Genomic DNA, 20,027 nt, shown 5'->3' with positions numbered 1-20,027 from the left:
AGATGACTCTGACCCGTCTAACAGGGAAACCAGTAAGAAGGCTACTGTAACAAGAAGATGGTGGCCTGATATTACAATGGATGACTGAAATAGTTAGGCTGTGACATGGGGTATAATAAAAAGAGGATGGATTTGAGATATTTGTGGCCCTAGGTGATGGATTAGATGTTAGGGACAAGAAAAGTCTAGGAAGCATCCCTGGTCTCCAATTTGGGCAACTTGGTAGAAAAGAATGCCGTTCACTGAAGTAGAAGCACAAGCAGGTATAGTTTAGGGTGGAAGGTGGTGAGTTCAAGTTTGTTGGGTTTGAGACACCTGGTTTGTTATATGGTTTGACCTACTTGTTTCTAAATTGCAATCACAGACTAGACTGAAATATGGCATTGGAGATTATTTAGTCCGACAGAAGGAAGACAATGAGGCCAAGAGGTTGGAAAACCGGCCTGAAGATCTACCAGACAGGTAGGGATAGGAACACACCGAGTTACTAATGCCAGGACTTAGCTCCCCTCCACTGGTCCTTTGCTTCATCACTCCTCATCTCTATTCCTTGGTAGAAAGGGCACAATTAGAAAGAAAAGCAGAGGAGTGGAGAGAATGGTGAACACAGAAAATGTCTAAGGAAGAAGAGAGAGAAGAAACAGATATGGTGACTGAACTCCTGCTCAGGCCACCTTTCTATGTGTTTAGAAATTAAAGGTTCAAAATATGGCCAGATGGGAGGTATCTCTCAACCACTCTCCTAAGACCAGTGCAGGGAGACAGGGAGGGGCTAAATTCTGGCAAGCAGGGGATCCAGAAAGGGGCGTTGCTAAAGACAAAAATTCCTTCAGCTTCCTCATTCTGTGGGTACTGGCCCGACGGGAAGCAGGGGCTCCAGGCCCCCCTCTCCCACCAAGCTCTTGCCTGTCTGCAGCTTCGCACGCCCCGTCCCATAGGATGGTTCTATGCGTGAGCTCCCTGATTCTCCTGCTCCCAGCCAAGTGCACAGGAGCTCCTGGGGTACCAACTGCAGCAGCCTTGGGTGCTCACAGAAGACAGAGTGGGACAGGTAAGGGGAGGGCTGGGCATTGGATTAAAAGCACTGCAGCTTTGGGGTTTCCATGGTGACACAAGCCTCTCCTTCTCCTCATCCTTTCAAGCCCACCTCCAGTGGTCTCTTCTCTCCCACTTCTCTTCCCATAGTCACTTCTATCAGATTGAAGAGAAACTTGCAGGCCAAAGGAACAATTTATCTTTTTTGTTCCTGTGAAAAACCTTATTTTCCAACACTCAATGAAGTATCTGTAGCAGAGGCAGAGAGGCGAGAGAAACACACACACACATGCAAAATCCCTCCTGTTGGTTTGAGCATCGCCTATGAAACAAACTGTGATGCACCAGGTGTCCCTTAAAAGAGAAAAGAGAAAGCAATTATCACCCCACCTGGAGAGACACACCTCTCAGACAGGCAAGCAGCTCACTGCTGTGACTCTACTATATCTTTTCCCCAAAGTGGCTTTGCCTAGTCTCAGAAGTCCCCTACCCTGAGCTTTTGTGTTTTTTATTTTTGTCATTGTTGTTGTTGTTGTCTGTGTTTTGACCCGCTCTGTTCTTAACGTCCTTGAGAAGATCAGAGAGCTAGGAAATGAGGTAAGTCACTGCCTCTGCTGCATTTATTTAGCTTACCCTTTTGGGTCCATTCATTTCCTGCTAGCACCTTGGGAAAGGGAGGGGCAGAGGAAAAAGAGGAGTGGCTGGGAAATGTCATGACCCAGCTGCATAACATAAGGCGGAAAGATCTGCATGGACGTGGAGTTTTGTTCTTAAGAGTCAGAGTGATGGGCAGAAAACCAACCCCCTCCAGACTAAGGTGGGCAGATCCTTCCCTTGGGGATCTGTACCTAAGGTGCTCCTTCTAGCCTGCAGACCCAGTCTTGGATCAGTTAGGGGAGCTGGTCCACCTGCCGTGCCAACGAGGGGGCGGTACTGTTGAGTCCCCTCCCACAACCACCCCCTGAGGCTTCCTGAACAAAGCGTTGGTGACTGTGATTGCTATGCCTCCTTATCTCCCTTCTTCCTTCCAGCTCTTGTTGCTCAAAGACCTGTACAAATGCCAAGCGGTGACTCCTGAGTCATCACCATGGGTGTTGCAGATGCATTGATTTGATTTAATATACAAAAATGCAAATCTAAGCAAATCAGGTGGCTGGAGTAGTTAAATAAAAAGTCTCACTCTCCATATTGTAGCGTTGAGCTCAGCTGACCCTGTCACCTCAGGCCATTTGGAAAGCCCTCTGTTGTTGTTGATGCCACCTTGAACCACGAGTCCCAGGCCTCTTACCCTCTGCGTCTGGTTGTTGGTGACCAGTTCATAGATGGGGGCTGCTCTGGTCACCTCCAGCAGAACTGGCTCGGCAGGGGTGTCAGGGCTGGATGTCACATGACACAGGGGGCAGGACGAGGGGCACCGTCCCTTGCTCTGGCACTCCATGCGGACTCCAGCCGCCATGCGCTTGGTGCCAGACTCTGACAAGCTGGCAATGTATTCTGGGAATGTCAGCACCTTGGGGTCTCTTTCCCGCTCCTCTGACTCGTCGGATGGGGAGTTGCCTGCCAGACACAAAATAAAAAGGAACAGTGAGGGAGGCGAAACAGCAGGGACTTGCATGGCCTCGTGGCCCCTGAGTGCTAGACTCAAGTCCTTGAGAGGTCAGAAAATGACTCTGAGGGGGTAAGAATGTGATGCTGTTATCCCACTCAATTTGGGGAACCCATCCTCCCAGAAACCCACACAGCTGGAAATGATCCTTCCAAATGTGAAAGCAGGTTTTCTTCCTTTCTGAGAATCATCAGCTCCACGGATCCTTTCAGATGGATGCTTCTGCAGTATCTGTGCAGGATTTATGGCTGTCATCAATAATATAAACAATAATAACAGTGATTATTCTATGAATCATTTTCTTCATTTAAAAATGAAGATATTAATAATACCTACCTCTAGCACTGGGTTATAAATAAACAGCCAACTATTTTTAGAGCACAAAACACAATGGCTAGTGCATGTTGAAGCATCCTTATCATAGTTTCCATCATAACTATCAGTAAGATTTATCAAGTCTGTACGGTGAAAGTGAGATCTGTTACAGATCTCCCTTAACCCCTATAACAAGTCTCCACATGAGCTCTGTCATTGCACCCATTTTATAGATGAGGAAAGCGAGGCCAAGAGCCTCAAGATCACACAGCTAGTGTACAGTGAGATCTGAAATTTGAATCCGGTCTTGTCTGATCCTAAAGCCATCAAGTCGTAGGGAATAACAGGACTTCTCTGCTTCATTATTAATCAAGGTATTAAAGATACAGAGGGAAGTTTGACTTGTTCAAAAAGATCTGCACTACAAAGCCTGAAAGATGGGTCCACATTGCCCTTGACTGATGAGTAAAAGGTCTTTGGGGAAGCTCTTGATTTACTTTTGGTGACAAACATTGGAAATGCCTACCAGAAGACTTTTTCCCTATGGAAGAAAGCATTGCTTGATATTTCTCTTCCAAGCCTTCATGATTTTTCATTTAATTTATTAAGTCTAAAGAAAGATGGAAGCAGAATCTGCTAACAAAAAGCTTTGGGTTCCTTAGGAGATCGCTGGTCCTTTGTGCACAGTTGTATGTCCGAACGTGAAACGATTTCAGGGAGACGGCTGGGCTTTTGGAAACAACAGGCAGACACAGAATGTTCCTTCTGGTCCTCAGGCTCATCAAGAGTGCCAAGCTTGAGGGACCAGATCTTTGGGGAAACTGGTTGGAAGGATTTGCAAAGAGGTTCCAGAAGGTAATTGTGAGATGCGACTTATGACTTCATAGCAGAGTTCCCTCTTATGGGGCTCAGGCAGCACTGCTATTCTCCCCTTGTTTGCGATGTAATGTAAGACGGTTTGGAAGTGTCCAGAGGCATTTCAGCACTGCTGTTTCCCACAGGAGCGTCATCCCTGTGCGGATGAGGCATTTTTACCAGCAGCTCCATTGACACCAGATTCCTTCTGGGTGCAAAGGCAAAGACTCACTTAGAAACTATAAATATGGACTATAATTTATTTCACACGTGCATTTTGTTTAATAACGGATCAAAGATTGAGCTCAAGCCCTTGCTAGGTTATAAGAGAACTGCTTAACCGCACACACCAAAACCAAGAATGATGGCCTCCAATAGGAGGTCCAGAAGCCCACACCAGCTAGCCCCAGAGTCAACTCCAAGCCATGTGTACATCTTGATTGACATTCAGGCTCATGAAACTCAGTGAACCCCACTGGGAGGGTTCATAAAGCGGCCACGACCTGGCAGGACTCTCCTCACCCAGCCCCTGGCCAGGTCTCCAATCTTCTTCAACAGGCTGTATGAACTGGGCTGTGATAAGTGGGCGTGGGGTGAGAGCTTTGCAACTGTAATGTGATTTCTAGAAAAACAGGCCCTCGTTTTTTTTAAAAAAAAAAAGGAAAAAAATCAGTAAAGAGACCATGCATCTTTTCAAGATAAGATTTAAAACATTTCACTGTGCAAGCCTTGCTGGGGAGCTGGAGGGTCTCTTGCTGGCCCTCCTGACCCTCACAAGCATTTCATTATCCATCCACGTATCATCTCAACCTCCCGGTTGAGAAAGTATTCAACAAAGAGGCTGCGAAAAGCATTTCTAGGAAATGACCACTAGATGGTGATATCAGTTCTAAAATGACTTCTGTGAGAGGAAAGAAAAGGCGTGATCAATCCGGTGTGGCCACTTTGGTACCACAGAAAATAAACTTACGGAAAAGTAACACCTGGCTACTTAAAAAAAAAGTCATGGTACAATTTCCTTTCAATCAAATAATAAAAAGCTGAGTAAAACAAATCCATAAAACTTATCCTAAAGAGAAAAATATAGAGTGAGAGACATAAGTGTGAGAGACACAAGATAAGGAAGGGAAAATAAAACTCTAAAGGGAAAATAAAAATCCCCCTCCATATCCTTCACATGGAGTATAGTTTACTTCAAGGGGGAAATAATATGCCACCAAATTTCTCTCACTTTTACTCCCCAAACACCCAGAAACTACCCCCGCACCCTACATACACATCCGTATATATGACATATAACCCCTGCCCATTCATCACTTAGGGTGCACCGTCTGACAAATTGGGCCACGAGAGGGCACTGCAACCCCAAATGCAGTCGAGCTGAGTTACAGCCTCCCTGCCCTCCAGCGCTGCATCATTAAGGCTTGTAATTGCTGTAAACATTTGAGGGGCTGCTCCCCTTGCTTCCGTCTTCTGGCTTTCCCAATTAAAATCAAGATGCAACTAATCCCCTTCAGTATCCTTCAGCCCTGGATTGGTGTAAGATTAGGACGTAGAGAAGCACAGGAAGGGGTTTACAGAGGAAGATGGTGAGAGGTCACCAAACTCTTGTTTTCATCAGAATTGTATTTTCCTTCTCCTGATAATATTCAGGCCCATATAGAGCAGGCCCTGCTGGAGGCCAAGATGAATCGCCCCTCTGGTCCCCTCATCATGCAGGATGGAGCTGTCTAGAGAGGAGCGAGATTTACACAGAAGTAATGAGCAGCTAACTCCCCAAAGCCATCTATTCAGGCTCCAGCGAAGAATAGATGTGTGTGTATGAGAGAGATTTTTCAAGAAGGAAATGCATTTTCCATGCACCATTAAAGATACAATCGGGAAATACTCCTTAAAACGATGGAGTCCCGTGGTGAAAGCCCAGATAAATCTCCCTTTGCCCAAAGAGAGCACCAATAACCATCGTGTCTGTGGGGAGTGAAAGAGTTCAAACATAAAAGCTTCAGGAGAGTCTGAGCTTTGACATTTGCTTTTAACCCCCAGCTCAGTGTTGGAGTGGGTGGTGGCGAGGTCTGTGTGTGGAGAGTGGAGGGAAGAGTCTCTGCCTTATTTCCTTATGGTTCAATGGCCACCTTCCTCCATTGTCCACTCCAATGACAGTCCTTTCTTACTTCGTCCCTCTGCTGCCCTCTAGATCCTGGGTAGAAATGCTCTAGTAATTTGAGACACTATCTTGTTTCTTAATAAAATGAATATTCTATTTCAACAAATACACAGTTTCTGGACAAATATAAGCTACAATTAAGGTCTTAAAAGAATATAACTGACAAAGGTAACTTCTGACCAAGAATACCCAAGTGTGCCCGCCCCCCCCCCAACTCAGCCCCGTTTGCAAAATTCACCCTATTGCTCTCAGGGGAGGCTCTGGGGTCCTCATCACACTTAGCTTTCTTACAAGTAGAAGAACAGCCAACCTGGAATGTCGTTAACAACCCCCAAACTGCAAAGCATTCTGCAAATACAGTTTGCTATAAATAAATGCCATTTGCTTTAGGCTAAATCTGTATCCTACAGCACACAGTGGATGAATTTCCCCAATAGAATATTGTGGTATGAGATTATTGGCATCCTCAGTGTTCAAAATCTCTTTGTGGATGTGCCTGTGGCCTTAGGCATGTACCTATTGACCCACCTAGACTCAGGAGCATAGGAGGATGATAAAAGTCACTGACCATCCTCATGCAGGGTCTGCTCTGCTGCTGGAAACTGACAGGTCATGAAGGTGAATTAGTTGTTATGAAGTAAATTGGTACCATTCCTGTAGGATTCTGGGACTGCTTAAGAATCTCTCTCCTGAGTTGGTGCCCAAGGCAATGAGATGCTAATGACATCACAGCTAGAACTACAGAGGCAGTTCATTAGGCAGCCAAGAAAAATCAAATGCAAACTTGTCAGATCCCAGCTTTTGGAGACAGCTTAGGACCCACAGGAAAGAAAGCTTGACATGGGGTAAATGAAGCACAGCCATAGTGAACTGCACCCTGAAGCCCACGGACACCCTGATTTCCATGACCTACCCCCACTCCCACTCCCCCCACCCCAGTCTACTCCTGTTCACACCAGAAATTCTGAAGTTACCCGAATTTACATTTCCACCCATGTACCCAGGCTCAAATCAGCCTCTTAGGGTGTTTAATTATGTCTGTAAACAGAGAGGGTCAGGTCGCTCTGGATGGCCTTAAATTGAACTCCTAGACCTGCCAAGAGACACACTTTCTGAGACCTGACCAAAATACAATACGATAGATTCATAATCAGGGACAAGTGGATAGGGCATGACCCGGCCACTTCTCTCTACACCTCAATAGGAGATAATGGGTGCTCTGGGGGCAGGGATTGTATCTTCTTCATATTTGAAACTCCTTTCCCTGGTTTAGGTGTATATATCCATTTCCATATCTCTTTCTATCTATGTCTATCTATATATCCATAGATATATTTTTTTTTTTTTGGAGGGAAAAGGGGAGTGAATTAGTAAGTCATGACCATAGATTTAAATTTTAAAAACAAGTCAAACATAAAGAATAAAGCCAACGCATCTGTAAATAGTCTCTAGCCCCTTGCCAAAGCTTCAAGCAATCAACTAGAAAGAAAAAAAACGTTATCTGATGACAGCCAAAGCTACATTTCTAGCTGGGATTGCTTCCCCAAGTGTAACAGAACTTAATATGCTTGCTTGGAAATCCATCTGAATGTTCAATAGGCACCTCAAACTCAACGTGTCCCAAACTGCAGTCCTCATGTCTCCACACCCTCCCAGCAACCTGTTCCTCCTTCCGTAGGTCCTTGCTCAGCAAAGGGCATCAATTTCCCTATTGCTTGAGCCAGAAATCCTGGCTTCTTTGTGGGTTCCTTCTTGCTCTCCCAATCAATCTTAAATCTATGTACTTTACCTCCCCCAAGTCATCCACTTCTCTGCAAGGTCTGAGTCAGACTGCCTGGGCTTGATTTCTGACCTTACCACTTGTTAGCTGTGTAATTTGGGGGCAGTTTCTTAACCTTTCTGTGCCTGGGCTTTCTCATACATAACATGGAGATGATAATAATAACTGATTTAGTAAGGCTGTGGTAACGATGGACTGATAAAATCTATACAGAGAGTTTAGCGGAGCTGGGACATAGTGAGTACTCTCTAAAATTAATGATTCTCACAATGCCTGTCTACTTACCTACACTGTTGCCAGCCACACCATCAAATGATGGGCTCCTTGAAGGACGAAATTATGTCTTGTTCGCCACTATAATATCCCACAGTGCCTAACATGTAACGTAACTAATGCATTTGACAATTCATTAAACAAATATTTATGGAATGCCTACAAATGTTTGTACAACTAATAAATCATTTATAATGACTTGTATACAAAGTAACTACTCCCTGTGTTCTGCAGGTACTAACTAGACAGGCTGGGTTTAATTTCATTTCTCACCTTGCTGTCCTGGGTTCTTTTGAGATTTTCTAGTTTTCTTCAAAGAAGAGAGACATCAACTCAGAGTGAGTTCCACTACTTTCATGTACAAACGGGAATTGGTCAGAGATAACCCAGTTGCAAAGATTTGAGATAATATTGCAAAAATACATTTTGCAAATTTTGAAAGTATACACACATATCTCAAAGGTTATTAATGTGCACTGGGTAATCACCTTGGGACTTGAGGATTTACGCTTAAGAAAAGGGGTAGACGATTGTGGCGCTGAAGAGCAGACAGTGGTTCTCCTGTGACTATAAAATGTGAGAAAGTTGTGGTCACTAATGTCACAATGTGTCAAAAGGCCGTGATTGGTGTCCTGGGCCTGCAGGGCCATGGGTACCAGTAGCTGAGGTGGAGGTACATTGCTGTGGGGTTCTAGGCAGCTCTGAGAGCTGAGTGATAGCATTGTACTGGGATTCAACATTGTGTGGACCACTTCACCAGCAAACAAGGCAGTGTGACAGCAAGAGAAAGAGGCATTCTGGACCCCAAGGACGGTCACAGAGAACCACGCCTTCTGTACTTTTTCTACTCTGCCCAGTCTCAGCCTGCACACTGGAGCCCATCCACCTTTCCCCCTACACATTCATCAACTACCCATTAGCTCAGAGGAAGCACATCTTTCTTTTGGGATTAAATACTAGACAACTGGGCTTCCCTGATGGCGCAGTGGTTGAGAATCCGCCTGCCAATGCAGGGGACACGGGTTCGATCCCTGGTCCGGGAAGATCCCACATGCTGTGGAGCAACTAAGACCGTGTGCCACAATTACTGAGCCTGTGCTCTAGAGCCAGCGAGCCACAACTACTGAGCCTGCAAGCCACAACTACTGAAGCCCACATGCCTAGAGCCCGTGCTCTGCAACAAGAGAAGCCACCACAATGAGAAGCCCACTCACCACAACGAAGACCCAACGCAGCCTAAAATAAATAAATTAAAAAAAAATACTAGACAACTATCCAACATGTTCAAAAACAGTCCCAATTCCACAGAGTTTATACTCTTGTCCTTTCTTACAAATAAATCCACCATTAAAAAACAAAAATCCTTTGTCAGGATGTATCCTTTGTGTTCTAAAATTAAAGTTACATTAAGAGGTACAAACTACAAAGTATAAAATAAATAAGATACAGGGATGTAATGTAAACCAAAAAAATATTAAAGTTACTGAACACTTCAGCTCTAGTTCTTTGGTATTCCTTCAGGAAACTTCTGGAAATAGCAGATCAGATGGTCTTTGTTATAAGCATGAACAGCATGTCTGGGTGTGGTGAAGTCCAGTGTAATAGTCAGTGGTCATCAAATACCCACTGGGCACCTCAGCAAAGCACCATTAACGGGGACGTTCAAGAAAAGGTGTCTTCTGGAAAATTAAATGTTTTGTTTAACTGGTACTTAGCAGAAAATGCTTAGTTTTCCTCAAGTTCTTGTTGACATTTTTCTTCTCTAAAAATGTTGTTTTCCAATTTTCTGCCTCCCTCATGAAGCATTACCTACCAAACAGAATTAAACCTTTCCCCAAGGCGCCTGCAGGTGATGATTTTGTTCATCAATTATGACCATGCAGATGTGGAAGCTGTAGGAGACAGAAAGAAAATGGTATCTCGTCCCCAAATGGCTCTTAAAAAGTGGATCAATAACATAAGGTTACATTTTCTGAAGATTGCCCCCCTCTTAATAGGTATGTTGTCAAACAAATAATTGCCTGGTTGAGGGTCCTGGTTCAGTAGGTTCATGTGAAATTGAAGTTTTGGTGTAGCTGCAGTGCTTTGTCTTTGCCAAAAGCTGTTAGTCAGCTTTGATGTGGGAACAGTTTTAATTTCATAACAAATTGACAAATTGGCCAAAGCCTCCGTCAGCCTCTTTTTGGTCAGTAATAGTGATGTTCCATTTGGGATGAGAGGTTGAGTCCAAGAAATAGCAGGAGAGCAGCCTCTACCAAGGAATCAATAAAAACACAAAGATAGCCTTTGTCTGGCAGTGACCCCAAGTGCTAAAAAAAAAAGTGACCTCTTTTCAATCTTAAACTTAGCGTGAAAAGGAAAATATGAAGACAGCCCAGTGATGCAACCACCACTTTAAAGATGCCTGAATATGCATCTCTAAACAGCCCATGCGTCTCAAGAGGAACAAAAATAAAATCCAAGAATTCCTGGGAAGCCCTAAAGCTTTTACTACAAAAATGAGCTCTTCTAATCAGCTGGACTGCTCGTCCCCAGTGGGCAAGAAGCTGCCTCTGTTTTGTTGGATCGTCGCGGCTCTCACCCAGGCCCTGCACTCGATAAGCGTTCAACAAACACACAGGGATGGAAAGAAGCAAAAGGTTTTTAGCTCTTTCTACTCTCTGACTGCCTGCAATTCCTCAAGGCTGCAACCCAAAGCCTCATTAGGATTCATCATAAAGGCCAGGCCAGGAAGCCTGAGTGGCTCAGAGGGATTGTCCGGAAGCACTTGCACAGAACACTCAGTGCACACGTGTGTGGGCTGTGGGAGACCCGGTGGATATCACTCTTGTCCCAACACACCCTAAAAATGTCTTTCTTTCCCTTTTCCTTTCTTTCTCTCTCTTTCTTTCTCTCCCTTCCTCCCCACCTCTCTTTTCTTTCTTCCCTCCTTCCTTCCTCCCTCCCTCCCTTTTCTTTCTTCCCTACCTTCCATCCTTCCATATATATATATATGCCACTCTGCTCCCATCATCCCTAGCAGAAGGTACTTAGTGCCCGTGTCCAGAGGGGTACCTACCACACTGTAACACACTGAGTTTAGTTTTATGTCTTGTCCGTCCCACTTGCTTCCAGGGTGGGACTTGCTCATCCCTGCATCACTAGAGCCCAGCACCTGGTACTCTGTAGGTACTCCCTATCACAAATTGTAATAAATTTGTGTGTGCATTGCCTAACACCCACATTTATAATGTTTATATAATTCTGGTTTTTCATTTGCCTGTTACAGTCTCATTTCTTTATTCACCAAATGCCTCTCATGTGACTCTCGGTGGATGGCCAAGTTTTTTGTTCATATCAAATCTTTCCTGTTTCGTTTCCTAAGGCTGCCATAACAAATGACACCACATGGGTGGCTTAAAACAACAAAAATTTATTTCTCCAGTTCTGGGGGTTAAAAGTCGAAAGCCATGGTGTCGGCAGGACCACAGTCCCTCTGAAGGCTCTAGGGGAGGATCCTTCCTGCCTCTTCTAGCTTCTGGTGGCTCCTGGCAATCCTTGGTGTTTCTTGGCTTATAGCTGCATCACTCCAATCTTGGCCTCAGGTGTTACCTGGCCTTCTTCTCTGTGTGTGTGTGTCCAAATCTCCCTCTGCCTTCTCTTATAAAGACACAAGGCCCACCCTAAATCCAGGATAACCTCATCTAAATTACATCAGCAAAGACCCTATTTCCAAATAAGGTCACAATGTGAGGTTCCAGATGGACACTGATTTTGGGGGGACGCTATCCAACCCACTGGAGCAGCCATAGCCTCTAACACTGTGACACTGACAGTCAGCCCTGCCCTGCCCCACAGCCAGTGACGATTCATTGGCTGGCCATTTGGGGGCTGGCCATCCATCCCCTTGACCTCCTCCCAGCACAATGGGAAGAGGGAAGAAGTTTCCAGCTCCATCAGCGTCCCCAGCCCAGCCGCAGCTGTGTGCAGCCAGATTGAAGATGGCCCCCAAGGCCTCAGAGGATCAAGAACCAGCCCTGAAGCCCTGTACTTTGGCTAAATCTCAATGGCATCAGGGTCCCCCATCTCATCCACAGGCCAGCTGATGATTCTCATGTACCTCCTCCTGGTAGGGAAGAGAACAGGCCAAAGGGACCTGGGCCACAGAGGCTGTCCCCTTAACTCATTGCTCCTGCCTCTCCAAACTCCATCATAAGGTAGATTTCCCTGGGAAACGGATGAGCATTGCCAGACTTTTTTTTTTAAAGTATAATTATCAATATGAAGACTATTGATGATAACACCACATCTTAGAGCTTACAATGCATGGTATCATTTTTTTATCCATTTTCTTTATTTTTTGAAAATTCGACTTGTGATTCCAAATGGTAAAGATAGTTAAAAAAAAAGTTAATATCTTGTTGGCTTGATACTAAATTTATTGTAGTTATTATTCCAATAACTATCCATTGCATTAAAGCTTTTTCCAAAGCTGCATAAACAAACAAACAAACAAACAAACCTGACATACAGATTCAGAGTCACAGCCTTCTGGATGTCCAGAGCTACAGTAGATTATCCCTGCTGATTCGCTACAGACAGAGCAGCATGGAGAGAGGGAGGGGGAGGGAGGATGAGGCTGGGAGAGAGGTGAAAATGAGGAACACCCGTGGGATTAGTTATTTTCAAATCTCCATTAGCAGAAAGACCATGTGAGGAGTGGGCAAGCTCAGCGGGCCACCAGGAAAGAACTTTCTGTGCCCCTGTCTGGAGATTAAAGGCTTTTCCCCCCCCAGCCTTGTTTTCTAGTCTGGAAGGCTTAGATGAGAAGCCAAGTGTGCACCCCCCAGACCACTCAGGAGCCGGTGCCTTCCCTCTTTCCTGGTCCTCCCCAAGAAGGAGCCAGAAAAACACAGGGGAATAGCCTGGGGTCAAGTAGAGGGAGAAAACTGTAATAGAAACAGAGAGAGTGTAGAGAGCAGGGAGCTCCCTGCACCAGCTTTGGCCTCTGCTAATGTTGAGGGCTCCACTGGGGGCCTCTGTGAGCTTCCCGCCATATCCACAGAGTGAAATTGACGCTTCCCTTTGTTCACCACGCGGCGTTATTTCTCAGCTGGGAGTGCCCATCAGCGCCTTTAGCTTTGCCAGGACCATCAGCCCAGCAACATTCTCTTTGTGACTCCATTTATTCCATCTCTTCTCCTATTGGCTCCAGCTCCTACCTCATCACCTCTTTTCTTTCTCACTTCAAACCTGGACAAGAAGAGAACAGTCTGGGGACACCCCGTGACAATTCTGAAATGGGTAAAACTGACATATGACCATTACTTGCCTTGTCTCCACATTACAAAAACTCGGCAGTACATTGTGTACAGTGTGCGTGTGTGTGTGTGTGTGTGTGTGTGTTCGGGGTGCTAACCTGAGTTACCGGGGCAGGGGGGAGGCCTCGGGGCTTGTGTGGCTCCACAGCGAGAGATCTGATGCCTTGCTGGATGCTGCAAGGACTCACTTATAAATATCTTTAACTACCAAATGGTCTAGAAATTTTTAATAAAAATATTATTCAATAATACTACTACTCCAACCGGCAAGGGAATGTTATAACGGTCTCCATTTTCCTCTCGATGCTCATCTAGCTTCTGTTTTGCAAATGAATTTGGATGTTAAATCCTTTTGTTGCCCTGACCAATTTATTCTGCAAATTAACTATATATGAGAGGACTTAAAGTCCATTACCACTTAGCTTTGCCTCACTGAAATTTATGCTCCTTTCCTGCTCCTTGGAGCCCTGAGCTCAAATAGACTGTGGCTCCTGATGGTGATTTTGGATTCCACACGTGTCCCACACCTCTTGGTCCTCTTGAGTTTAAAATGCACTGAGTGGACCAGGCTCTTTTCAGCTCCTGGTAACTTGTGCCCTCTGTTATCAGACTCTCTGGTCTCTGCAGCTGCCTGTCCAAACTTAATGAAACTCTCATTATAAGATGGGGTTTCACCCAGGGCTTCAACCCACACTGGTCTGTGTGGGCCACTCAGTGGCTCAGCCTGGTGGCAACACCATTTGTAAATGGTGGAAAGAGCCGGATACATGGGAAAGCAAAGGTTGCAAGATGAAGAGGCTGGCAATGAATGGAGCATGGCTGCTAAGCCCATGAATATCTTAGATTGTATTAAGAAAGTGTAGTGACCAAGGTGATGGAGAGAGACAGTGCCTTGTCAAGCCACACGCCTTGAGTTGGTTTAGGATTGAGTGCCACAAGTGGGGAGAGACTCCAGTGAAAGGCCAGGCAGTCAGGATTCCGGGGCACCTGGAGACAGTGTCATATGAACACTGGCTGAAGGAACTGGGGTAGTTAGAATGGATACAGGGAGACTTGGAAGCAGACTTAGCAGTGCTCTCTGTAAATATCTGAAGGGTTGTCATGTGGAAGAGGGATCTCATGAATTCTGTATATCTCAGAGGGCAGAATGAAGATCCAAGGGAGGGATCTTATTAAGTGAGAGGGAGTTGAGTTGACTGAACCACAAATTTTCATTGAGTGCTACTATGTGTCAGGTACAGTACTCAGTGCTAATGTACACAGATAAATAAGAAAAAAGAAAGCTCATTTTCCAGTGTGCATGGTGGGAGGAGTAGATAGAAAAGGAGACAATGATACGACAGGGAGTGATATTAGAGGCATGGAAGACAGGCTTTGGGCACACCTAGGAGGAAGTTTTGAAACCTACGGCTGAGGGTGGGGAGGCTAAAGGAAATCTCTTGATTCCTTCAAGGACAATTTTTATATTAATTTATAACTGATACCAAGTAGGATGGGCAGCCTTGGAGATGACGAGCACTGGCTAGCAGCAGGGTTCCTGTAGATGCCAGACAGCACTTGTCAGGGATGTCACAGCATGGGGAGCATTTCAGAAGAATGAGTTCCACGTCCCTTTTTTTTTTTTTTTTTAATGCTTGTACTCACGGTTTATTACAGTCAAAGGATATAGATTAAGATCAGCAAAGAGAAAAGTCCAGGAGAAACTAGACGTGAGCTTCCAGTGGAGTCATATAGACAGCACTAAATGTTAAACGTCTATTATCCTGTGACCTGATCTTCTCAGTATTTCCTTAAATCAGCAGGGTGGAGTGGGGGATATACATGTTACCAGGCACACCAAATGGTTCTGACTTCAGATAACATGTTGGAGGTCACCAAGAGTCATTTATTTTATAAATATCGTCAGAACACTTTTTAAAAATTCTACAACTAACCCGAGTATGTAAAAGAGATGGAAGTCAGGAATAGACTCCTTAGGCATTTAACATCATTACTGTTTGGTAAAAATAAACAACTCTATTTTTTATGGAGCCATTCAAGCATCTTCTCAGAGCCCCAGGGTACAAGCAGCCTAATCTGAAAACTACTGATTCAGACTCTGATGACAATGGCCTGAACTGTTCCAGAAGTAACCAAGCATGCTCCCCAGCCAAGAGTACCACATGCTGCTGGCTCTGGGAAGGGTATTGCCACAAGGAGCAGATTCCAACTGGCCATCTACGGTCACCTTGCCTGCTGGATTTTGCTAGAAAAAAGCACTGTGTGGTCAGTCTTACTTTAGGTGCATAATAACGAAGGTCAGAAAACTTTTATATTCTTGATCAAAAATAGACCTACTCAATCATGCATGTTCATCTCATAAAGAAAGGATTTCATGGAAAGTGAAAAGGAGGGAACATCTATGCAGACAGTTCCATGCAGGGGGACGAAAAAATAAGGGGCAATTGTAGAAGCCAGACCTAATACTCTCCTTCAGGCAATGATTAAAAGGTGTGTATATATCAACAAATTCCACTGTTAACTCATCTAATTCAAATGCCATAAGGAAAACTTAATCCTGATGTTCAACCCAGGAAAGTAACGTAAAATCATAGTGGCAGTTACTTCCCTGAATTCTTGTAATTATAGTAGATACTAAAATAATTATAAATGCTAAAAAGACATAACTTTGTGGTTTCTTCCTTGAAGGAAGCTCTTACTCGTGTAGCAGGGCCCAGCTGGCAGTTACGATAACCAATAATGATAACCATCTTGTTTCTTTCCCCATTAAAGCCAAGGTCTCCTATAATGTCTAACTCTCTCTCATGCACACACATGCTTTGTTTTTTTCCATAAAAAGATGACTGGGCAGTGACTTACAGGGAATAGCAACAGTCACAGCCCCAGAAGCCAGCCAGCCAGCCAGACATGGCCCCACTCAGCCACCGAGCCAGCAGAAGCTCCCAGACCCAACGGTGTATGAGGACATGGTCTATGAGGAGGCCAGAGTCTCTGGGACCCTTGAGGTTGGACCACCAGTCAAAGTGGGAAAGCCGATGTCTGGTCCTGGAAATGAAGCGGAAGGCCATTGAGGGGTGCAGCAGTCCTTCTGGTCTCAGAGTAAGCACCAGAGGCGGATGCTGGGAGCATGTCATATCCCAGGCTCCCACCTCAGCTGGCAAAGACCCATGTTCAAATTCAGAGCTCAGAGACTTATCATAATGCTTTACCACTTTGAGCTGAAGTTTCCTTATCTGTAAAATGGGTTTATAACAGAACTTATCTCATCTCATAGAATTGTTCTGAGATTAAATGGGATAATAAAGGCAAAGCCCTTAGCACGGCCTCTGGTATCTTAGCTTTCAATGGCAGCCATTGTTCACCATCATTACTCCATCGCCTAGCACAGTCTTGGCACCCAATAGGTACTCAATAAATACATAATGATTTTTCTTAAATTGATGCTCAAGAAAAACAAAACAAAACAAAACAAAAACCAACCGAGGATCTCTATGGGCTAGAGATAGCAGAATACTCAAGAATACTCAGTAACAGGGACTAAAGTAGCAGGCTTCAAGTCTGCAGGAACTTAACCCACCAAGGTGGCTATAAAGTCAGTTCCTACATAGTAAAGGGATCAGAAGTCCCTCACATTGTGGGGAAACAAAACGAGGATTGAGGAAGGGCTCCAACACTTGCCCCCCAAAATGAGGCTGAGAAAGCCATGACTTAGTCCAGACCTCTGACAGTCCCGAGCTGCCTGACTGAGCCGGCAGGAGGTAGCAGAGACAGAATATGTCTGAGTCACTGGCTTCAGTACTGGAGTCACAAAGTCCCCAAGAGCCCCACGGGATGGGAAAGAGGGAAGGAAGAGATGCCATTAAATTTATAATTCGTTTATGACAACATCCTTCCGCGTACAGGTTTGATGCATGACATCAATCGAAAGATGTGGTTGGTTGTCTCTCAGGCATCCTTGCTATTGACGGCAAGCCTGTTCAGAGTGACGTGATCTCTACCATCCCAAGGGGACCCTCAAGGCTGCAACCAATTTCTCTGGGAATTGGGTGATTCTTTAATTAATGTTAGGGGGGAAAGGGGTAGAAAAGATGCTGAGCTTTAACTAATTCAAATAAAAATGCTACACTAGTGGCATAAGATTAAATTTTGATCTCCCAAACCAACCTTTCAAGTTACAAAATATTTCTCCCTGAAATGCAATGTTATTTGGATGGTGCTTGCATGGGGTGGATAGTTTATAAATGCTAGTATTTCAGGACCTCCACTCCACGTCTTGAATGATTATTTACAATACTTAGGTGTTAGTACTAAAAGAGTGCTAGGATTTTTAGATTCTTTCTTATTTTCACAGAAAAGAGAGAAAGCAAATCCCTCCTAGGTATCAGCAAGATCTCAGGGGTATCTTTCCCTTGTATCAATCTGGAATCAAAAACCCACAGCGAAATACAGAAAATAAGCCACTTCAGATATATTAAGTCATGAATTCTATCTGTTTCTAAAGCTTGCCACTATAGGGTCTTGTATTTAATTTTCATTCCTATGGTAACAAGTCTACTGGAGGATAATTCGGATATTTGTCTTTATTCTAGTCTAATGCCAAACGAATAAAGGAACAAAATGGAAAGAATATCTGTCCTTATGTGCATGTGCACGCATGCACACACACACACACCCCTAACAAAATACAACCTCTCTCCCAATGCCAGGAATTTAAAGGATGTCAAGAAAGCTGAGAGACTAGGACCCTTTTAAAATGATAGATAAGAAAATTCATCTTTAATTTCTCCAAATCCCTGAGGCACATCTAATTTTGTACTTTCAGAAATAGTAGGAATCGAATGTTGTCAACAAGTAACCGGTGCTGAAATTTTGTGTGTATAGTGGTAAGTACTCATTTCAAGGTTGTTACCATTATTTATTTTTTTGAGTGTACATCTTTTTAGACCCTTTTTATGTTTCTGTCTTCCGACTCCCAGGACTTTCTTTCCATCGCAAAGTTGGTTGACATCAGGCAAAATCAGAAGACCCAAACTGGAACTCAATTCAACAGAGCAAATACTAAGTTACTGAATGTCTGTTTACAAGGTACTGTTCAAGTCTTCTGAATATACCAAAATGAATTATGTGTAATCCCTACATTCAAAGGATGTATATTACCTTATAGAGGCGATAAGACAGACATACAGAATTTAAGTGCTATTTTTTTTTTTTAAAGGATCAAATAAGGACCAGATAATATCAGGACAGTTAGATCAGGGGAGGCTTCACTGAGGAGGGAGCTGTTGGGCTTGGCCTTGAGGAATAACAGCATCCTTAATAACAAGAGCTACCGACCACTTATGGCAGGAATTGGCACATTTTTCGGTAAAGGGTCAGATAGTAAATATTTCAGTCTTTGCAGGCTACTCAGTTATGCCTTTGAGTGTGAAAGCAGCCACAGACAATACGTAAATGAATGCTCATGGTTCTGTTCCAATAAAACGTTATTTGTGGATACTGAAATTTAAATTCTATATAATTTTCACACGTCATAAAATATTATTTTCCTTTTTATTATTATTTTCCATTTATTTAAAGAGAAACCATTCTTAGCTTGTGTGCCATCCAATCACAGGTAGCAGGTCAGATATGCCTCCTGGTCATATTTGCTGACCCCTGATCTATGGTGTTCTCACTATAAATTTAATGCTTTGTTATACTTGATCTCATTGAATCCTTACACCTTGCTCTGTATCTTTTCTAGATATCCAAAGTGAAGCTTAGAGAACTAAGGTTATACAGATTTCAAAAACCTTGCTTTTAACCACTAGGCCATACTGTCTCCCAGTGATGGTAAGGAACACATGGGAATGGTGAAATGAATAGGTTTTCTTTGGCCAGGGGCATTTAATCATAAAAATACTTTAAACAATGAATATGAGGTTTGCTATCATGGCTGACTCATAGTAAACTCATTGTACATCTCTGTTATCACCACGTTCTCTATTTTCACAAGTCATGCAGGGCATGGGTATAATGTTTAATAACATCTACTGTCCAGAATATAATATTCTCCCATATTTGAAGAAAAGAGGACAGCCTTCTAGCATTTGTTCCAACCTCCCCACTCCCACTCCCACCCACGGTTGCCCAGAGCCACACGTGGAAGGTATTGTTTGGCCCTGCAGGTAATGAGAAGCTTGGAGACATAATTCTCTCCGAGTTGCTAACTTCCCTCTTTCTTTCCCTCCTCATCATTTCGAGCAACGATTCTATCTTACATGGTTTCTTTACTGTCTACTGTTTAAAAGCAATTTTATGAGCTAGAGAAGATGGAAAGGAAACAGGAGTTGCCATAGTCTCTCATCACCTGTTAAGATGACCCCAGGTGGTGTCTCAATCCTGCTTTGGTCACCTTCTTTCTCCAAACAGAGGTAAAGTATCCTTTACACTGTCTGTGGAGTTGTTCACAAATGTAGGATCACACTGGGTTGTCAGCTTCCAGATTCAATGACAGGTTCATTAGTTAGTCAGTATACATCTATTAAAGATCTATACCCAGATCTTTCTGTTATGTACCCAGGATTGTGTTAGGTACTGTGGAGAGCTCTAAAGTATGAGACTGACCGCAAAGAATTTGCAATCTATCTGGGATAGCAAGGTAACAAAACATAACAATAATAGTAATTATAAGAATAGCAGCTGCTCTCTACTACACAT

The 20,027-nt window shown here is 43.9% G+C and overlaps 1 protein-coding gene across 1 annotated transcript in view; it reads right to left on the bottom strand.

Annotated features, from left to right (window-relative positions):
* Positions 1–20,027, bottom strand: part of ASTN1 (astrotactin 1) — a 329,878-nt gene that overhangs the window by 39,224 nt on the left and 270,627 nt on the right. Inside the window, exon 17 of the mRNA XM_082365716.1 lies at positions 2,324–2,592. Within this exon, the coding sequence (XP_082221842.1) occupies positions 2,324–2,592 (269 nt within the window). The remainder of the gene's footprint in view (positions 1–2,323; positions 2,593–20,027) is intronic.

The sequence above is a fragment of the Balaenoptera borealis genome, assembly GCF_965194805.1.
Source record: "Balaenoptera borealis genome assembly, chromosome: 1".
Lineage (NCBI taxonomy): Eukaryota > Metazoa > Chordata > Mammalia > Artiodactyla > Balaenopteridae > Balaenoptera > Balaenoptera borealis.
The sequence above is the reverse complement of the archived record's forward strand: the minus strand, read 5'-3'. Positions and strand labels throughout refer to the sequence as shown.